The following is a 7,119-nucleotide window of genomic DNA, read 5'->3' as shown; positions in this document are numbered from 1 at the left end:
TCTTTCCCTTGTGGCTTCACCTCTCCCTTAAGGAGTTCTCAGTCTGGTTTGGTCTTCCACTACAGAGCCCCACCTTAGTAACTATATTCATTTTCCCATTCCTTCCTGTATCTGATTTAAAATAACCTTTTCAAGTATAGAGAAGTATTTTGTCTGTTTCTTTTAGCATGGCTGTGAAGGGCTGACATCTTCATAATGAACTGTTTGAAAAAACAAAGAAATGTAAGAATGCACCACGTGTAAATAGTGAAGTTTCCAAAATACAAATTTGAGATCCTAATAATCCTACCTGAGTAAACAGCAAAATTTTCTATCCCTGAGGAGCTGCTATGCCTTTCCCTTGTTATCTTGATTTTCTTCTACTTAATTCCACATGTGAGATCCCATTGTATTTTTCTGCCATGTTGGCGGACAAAAGCAGCTTTCTCTTCTGGGACCCATTAAAAAAATCAAACTGTCTTATTTTAAATACCTAGTTATCAGTTCTGTTCTTTCTTCTTGTTGGGGGGACATACTGACTTCACAGCTAATTTATGCAGCACTGGTGTTTGATTCCCGTTGAGCCTTAGTGAATCAGCTGGCTCATTCATGCCTAGTTCATTAGTGTCACCCACTTATGGAACATTCTATGATGTTTCACTTGGATGAGTTACTTCTTCTCTCTTAGGAAGCAGATATGCCAAAGTCTGCTTACTACTTTATGTGTTATCTACAATGTCCAATTTTCAAGTCAAAATTATTAGACGTGCAAAGAAATAGGAAAGTGTGACCCTTACTCAAGAAAGAAATCACCCTGTAGAAACTGATTCTTGACTGGGCCCACATGTTGAATTTAGCAGATAAAGACTTCAAAGCAGCCATTATAAATATGTTCAAAGAATTAAAAGAAAAAATGGCATCTGTTAACAAACCTGCAATCTTAGCAGAGAATATAAACTAAACAATAAAAATAATGGAAGTTTTAAAGTTGAAAAGTACAGTTGGTGAAAATTGCTAGGTAGCCTCAACAGCAGATTGGAGATGTCAAATGAAAGATTCAGTGACCTTGAACTTAGATCAATAGAAATTGCTAAATCAGATGACTCCAATATTCAGAAAGCAGATTAGTCATTGCTTAGGGCTAGGGGCAGTAAGAGGAATGCAATGCAAATGGATACAAGGAAACTTTTGGCTATGATGGAAACATTTTGTATCTTGATTTCAGTGGCTATTTTGCCAATATATTATACATTTTAAATGCATGCAAAATATTGTACATAGATTATACCCTAAACTGTTGATTTAAAAATACTGAAAAGGTTTATAAAGAGAAATAATATTCCCCTTCACACCTGTTATATCTCCCTTTCTTACCTGCACCCCTAGTTTGGCTCCTCATACAATATTTAACTCTTTGCTATTTTTTCTCATGCTCATTATACTTTCAAATATTATGCTTTTATTGCTGTTCCTGATTTATGAGTTTTTGATATGTATTGACTTCTTTTTCAGGTAGAAGAAGGTTTAATTCTCTTATGCCACCAATATCCTTCATTCTGTGTTTGTTTGTATATATGTACATATATATGTATATATATCACTATTTTTAGTTATATTGAAAAATTATATTTCATATTATTAGAAACTTAGTAAATATTGTTTACCCAAAGACAAATAATATATTTTAATTATTTTCCCTTTTGGGTTTTTCCTCCCCCCAGGTTGTCTGATTTTTTTCTTGCTCTCTAGCTTCATATTACAGTTTTTTACTTCTTTCTGTGTTTAATTTGCTTTTTAACTAAAAGACCTCCTTTAGTATTTCTTTTAATGAAGGTTGTAGATAGTAAACTCTCTCAGCCTTTCTAGTGTCTGAAAATACTCTCATTCTTACATGACTGGTCACCTGAATATAGAATAAATGAAAGTTAACATTGTTTTTTCCTTCAGCATTTTGAGCATACTCCGTTGTCTACTGACCTTTGTTATTTTTATGAAAAGTCTGCTGTCATTCTCACAATTCCTTATGAAAATTTCTATCCATTTGGAATCTTAGGACTATATATTTTCTGTTTGAAGAAATTCTTCTCCAGTCTCCTTTTTTCCCCTCTGAAATGCATGATACTTATCATCACCCTAGACAGACCTTGCTTTTATTCACACCTTGGCTTTTCCTTATTGTCATTCCCTTTTCTGGATTGCTTTCCTGCTTCTTCCTATAGGGTCATTATATTAGTTCCTTGAACATACGGTACAGAACTTTGCATTTGTTTACTAGAAAAGAACCCTTGGATCTTAATTCCCTGACCAGGATCTAACCTGCTCCCCCTGCATTGGGAGCATGGAGTCTTAACCACTGGACTGCCAGGGAAGTCCCTAATTTACTGTACTCTTAAGTTCCCTTCTTTTGTTTCCTTAAACCATATTAAGGGATTTGATGACAAGAGCAACAATAAGGCTTTTGTCCTTAAGCTAGTCTTTTCTCTAGACTACTCTAATTTGCTGACTGATTTAACATCTGTCTTCACAGTGAACATTGTTATTCATAAACTCTGATGTTTGTTGTATAGTATATGAAAATATTATTTAGAAGCAGCGAGGTTTGAACATTCAGAAGTCTGTAATTTATGTAGAAGAGCACAGTAGCTAGGTCAGGTAACCTTTTAGATTTAATTGAAGGTGTCCTATATGTGTTTATTTGCATAGATAGAGGGTAAAAATACTTGGCGATTTAACCATATCTTTATACCCTTTAAATTAAAATTATTTTTTAAAACTTGGTGGCACAGACTAGACTTTCATTCTATTTTGTAGTCTTAAAAGTTTGGAACGAAGTGCTATTTTTTTTTTTTCCTCCATACAACCTATCCCTAATGCCTTTACTACATTTTGTTTAATTTTTGGCAGCTTTTTTTTTTTTTTTTTTTTTTTCTTGCGGTACGCGGGCCTCCCACTGTACGCGGGCTTCTCACTGTTGTGGCCTCTCCCGTTGCGGAGCACAGGCTCCGGACGCACAGGCTCAGCGGCCATGGCTCACGGGCCTAGCCGCTCCGCGGCATGTGGGATCTTCCCGGACCAGGGCACAAACCCGTGTCCCCTGCATTGGCAGGCGGACTCTCAACACTGCGCCACCAGGGAAGCCCTGGCAGCTTTTAAACAAAAGAAAAAAAAAAAGAAAAAAACATTTTGGCAGCTTTATTGCTTGGTACCTTTTTTATATCCTCCTTCTGTCCCCACAAATAAAGTTATTTCTTTTTATAGCAAATACATATTCCTTATAAGAAAGTTATAATATACATCAGGAAAAGGAAAAAGCTAAATAACCCATAATCTTGCCCACACCCAGTAATAACCCTTATACACACCCTAGTATATATTCTGATTGAAATCTTATTTTGAAATATTGTTGAAGTAAAAAAAATATTATTAGTTTTACAGATTTGTACTGGTCTTTATATTACTTTTTATAATGTTTAGCCACAATTTTCTAACCATGATGATTTTATTTTTTTCCTTGATAGAAAGTGGAGCTGTTCCAAAAAGAAAAGATCCCTTAACACACACTAGTAATTCACTGCCTCGTTCAAAAACAGTTATGAAAACTGGATCCACAGGTCTTTCAGGCCACCACAGAGCACCTAGCTGCAGTGGTTTATCCATGGTTTCTGGAGTGAGACAGGGACCCGGTCCTGCAACTGCCACTCATAAGGTATTTGGAGACAGTAACTTTAATTGCTATGCTGTTGCAAATAGAAAATTTTGAACATGATATGCTTGCTTAAGTTTATTACAAGTACTTTATAATACCTTAGAGAATCGATGTTTCTACAACATTGAATGAAATTTTTCTTTTTTTTAATTTAGATTTTAAAGTCTCTAAGTAGTAGTGGCAACTTGCTACTAAAAAGCAAACCTCTTTTATTCTCTATTATTTATTTATTTATTTATTTTTGCGGTACGCGGGCCTCTCACTGTTGTGGCCTCTCCCATTGCGGAGCACAGGCTCCGGACGCGCAGGCTCAGCGACCATGGTTCATGGGCCCAGCCGCTCCGTGGCATGTGGGATCCTCCTGGACCAGGGCACGAACCCGTGTCCACTGCATCGGCAGGCGGACCCTCAACCACTGCGCCACCAGGGAAGCCCTCTCTATTATTTTTTAAGCAAAATTTTTTTAACTCCTTTTGGTTCTAAATAGGTTTTTTAATAGTAAGTTTGCTTATCCAATCTGTTTTATATAATACTGTATAATTCTTTTTTTAAAAAATTAATTTATTTATTAGGCCGCATGGTGCAGCTTGTGGTATCTTAGTTCCCTGACCAGGGATTGAATCCGAGCCCTTGGCAGTGAAAGTGCCGAGTCCTAACCACTGGACCACCAGGGAATTCCCTATAGTTCATTTAAAATTTGTTATTCTTTTAATTATTTAAATCTACATAAATGTTTTATAACAAACATACATAGAGTTTTGTTACAATTCTAACAAGGATCAAAATTGTATGACTGCATTGTGATACAGCCTTTTTATTTTATAGTAACTGAATCTCTCTGGATAAAATCTTCTATAAACCCACTTCATGCCAAATGTAGTTCTATAGTGAATGCCATTTTATCTTGGAGTAAATATACAATTTTTGGATTTTTATATCTATTTTTTGCTACTTTTAAGCCTTTAATTCTGTGAACATTAAGGTTGACTCACATGTGAAAAGTGCAAACATTATGTTGTGTTTTCACATTAAAATTTTGTGTCCTTCAAGAGTACACCAAAAACAAATAGAACAAATAAACCTTCTACCCCTACAACTGCTGCTCGTAAAAAGAAAGACTTGAAGCACTTTAGGAATGTGGACAGCAACCTTGCTAACCTTATAATGAACGAAATTGTGGACAAGTAAGTTTTGTCATCTAAAGTGTTTTATGGGGTTTTAAAATTTTTTTATTTATGAAATATATCATGAGTGAAATGGATAATATATACCTTGTCTAATTTACATATGTAATTTTTATGATGGTTTTCAATTACTGTAAATGTAGAAAACCATTGCTTTACTGATATAACTATAGTTTCACAGTTAACATAAAAATGGCTATGTTACATAGAGCTTAGAATTAATATTATAATAACTGAAGTATATTTCTGTTATGGAGCTAACAGAAATTCTGTTTCTTAGTGGAACAGCTGTTAAATTTGATGATATAGCTGGTCAAGAGTTGGCAAAACAAGCACTGCAAGAAATTGTTATTCTTCCTTCTCTGAGGCCTGAGGTAAGGATTTTATATTATCATTTTCCTATAGCATCATCCATTACTGAATCCATAGTACAGTAAAGAAGTGTTTGAGGTATACTAGAATGATTAGTTCATATAACAGTAGGTTAGACGTCTTTTAAAGGAAAAACACATTAGCAGTTAATGTTGACTAGTTATTTATACTGGAGAGGAGAATAAATATAATGGTTCCTAATTCCCAAACCATTTTTAATTAAATTTAGGAAAAGTAGGTAACAGGAAATAATTTTTATATCAAGGTAAGAGAGATTTAAAGTTAAGAAAGAATCCGCCTGCCAATGCAGGGGACGTGGGTTCGATCCTTGGTCCGGGAAGATTCCCACATGCTGCGGAGCAACTAAGCCTGTGTGCCACAACTACTGAGCCTGCGCTCTAGAGCCAGCGAGCCACAACTTGGGAGTCCGTGTGCCACAACTACTGAAGCCTGCACACCTAGAGCCCATGCTTTGCAGCAAGAAAAGCTACTGCAATGAGAAGCCTGCGCACCACAACAAAGAGCAGCCCCTGCTCACCGAAACTAGAGAAAGCCCATGGGCAGCAATGAAGACCCAATGCAGCCATAAATAAATAAATAAACACACAAACAAATAAATAAATAAAAGAATTATTTTCAAGATATTAAGTCATCAAAGTAAGTGGAGAGCTGGTGAATGATGGGTACGGACCTCACCTTTCATCCCTTATTTTTAAACTCACTAAGGAAGTTAGGTAATCTTGCAATTGATAATAAATATTTAATTTTCCACACATAGCATTGTTTTTCTTTTTTCAGTGCTTCATTCTTTTTTATTGGAGTATAATTGCTTTACAGTGTTGTGTTAGTTTCTGCTGTACAACGAAGTAAATCAGCCATATGTGTACATATACCTTCTCCCTCTGGGCCTCCCTCCCATCCCTCCCATCCCTTCCCATCCCCTCCCATCCCACCCATCTAGGTTGTAACAGAGCACCAAGCTGAGCTCCCTGTGCTATACCGCAGTTTCCCACTAGCTATCTGTTTTACACATGGTAGTGTATTTATGTCAAACCTAATCTCCCAATTAGCATTGTTTTGGATTCTTAAATTCACAGATTGCATGTTTGATTCTGTTCTGAAAATATTGCGAAAAATAAATATGAGGATCCAGCCTGGATTAGTTATTTCTCTTCTCCTACAACTTTCAAGTCTTAATGGACTCATTTACAAAATCTCGTGAAAATAGATGTTATATGGCACATTGTGATGAATACGCTTTTAAATGAATTTGTTGTGTGGCTCTATTTTTCTATAGTCTATGTCACTCTTATTACTACTTTCATGGTGTTTATAACTTGTGAGTACCAACTATACTGAAACTTACTATTTTTTGAGTCCACTTTCTTTATTTTTACTTCTTGCCCACTCTAAGAAGCAGTGTGCATGAAATCACTGGTTTAATATACTAATTGAAATTTTCTTAATACACAATAAAATAGAGAATTATTAAAATAGAAGCCATTGTCCTTATATGAGCCAAATTTATCTCTTGTACAACCTCAGGCCACACTTTGGGGAAACATATTATAGCTTGTATTTGGGCTTACTTTTTGCCTGGAGTTATGTAAGAGTAGTAAATGTAGCAGAGTGAGTATTGACAAAAAAATGCTTGTTGAAAGAACTCATATAATTGTAGACCTGAAAAGGGTCTTAGCAGTCATCTAGTGCATTTGTGGATAAAGAAACTAATCCTGAAATCCAAATTTCTTGCTCAAGATTATAGTTAAGTGGTGGTTCTAGGAAATGAGATAAATAAGATTCCTAACATTAGACTGCTGCTTCAAGGCTATAACTGCCAGCTAATTCTTTCTATTTTTTTTTTTTTTTTTTTTTTTT

General features: G+C 35.5%; 1 protein-coding gene across 2 annotated transcripts in view; it reads left to right on the top strand.

Moving 5' to 3' along the window:
- The window catches only part of SPAST (spastin), a 59,570-nt gene that overhangs the window by 27,896 nt on the left and 24,555 nt on the right, over window positions 1-7,119 (top strand). For both annotated transcript variants that reach the window (XM_007450958.1, XM_007450959.1), the window contains 3 exons: window positions 3,498-3,685; window positions 4,736-4,869; window positions 5,150-5,243. In XM_007450958.1, the coding sequence (XP_007451020.1) occupies window positions 3,498-3,685; window positions 4,736-4,869; window positions 5,150-5,243 (416 nt within the window). The remainder of the gene's footprint in view (window positions 1-3,497; window positions 3,686-4,735; window positions 4,870-5,149; window positions 5,244-7,119) is intronic.

The sequence above is a fragment of the Lipotes vexillifer genome, unplaced genomic scaffold, assembly GCF_000442215.2.
Source record: "Lipotes vexillifer unplaced genomic scaffold, Lipotes_vexillifer_v1.1 scaffold776, whole genome shotgun sequence".
In the NCBI taxonomy this organism is placed as follows: Eukaryota; Metazoa; Chordata; class Mammalia; order Artiodactyla; family Lipotidae; genus Lipotes; species Lipotes vexillifer.
The sequence above is the reverse complement of the archived record's forward strand: the minus strand, read 5'-3'. Positions and strand labels throughout refer to the sequence as shown.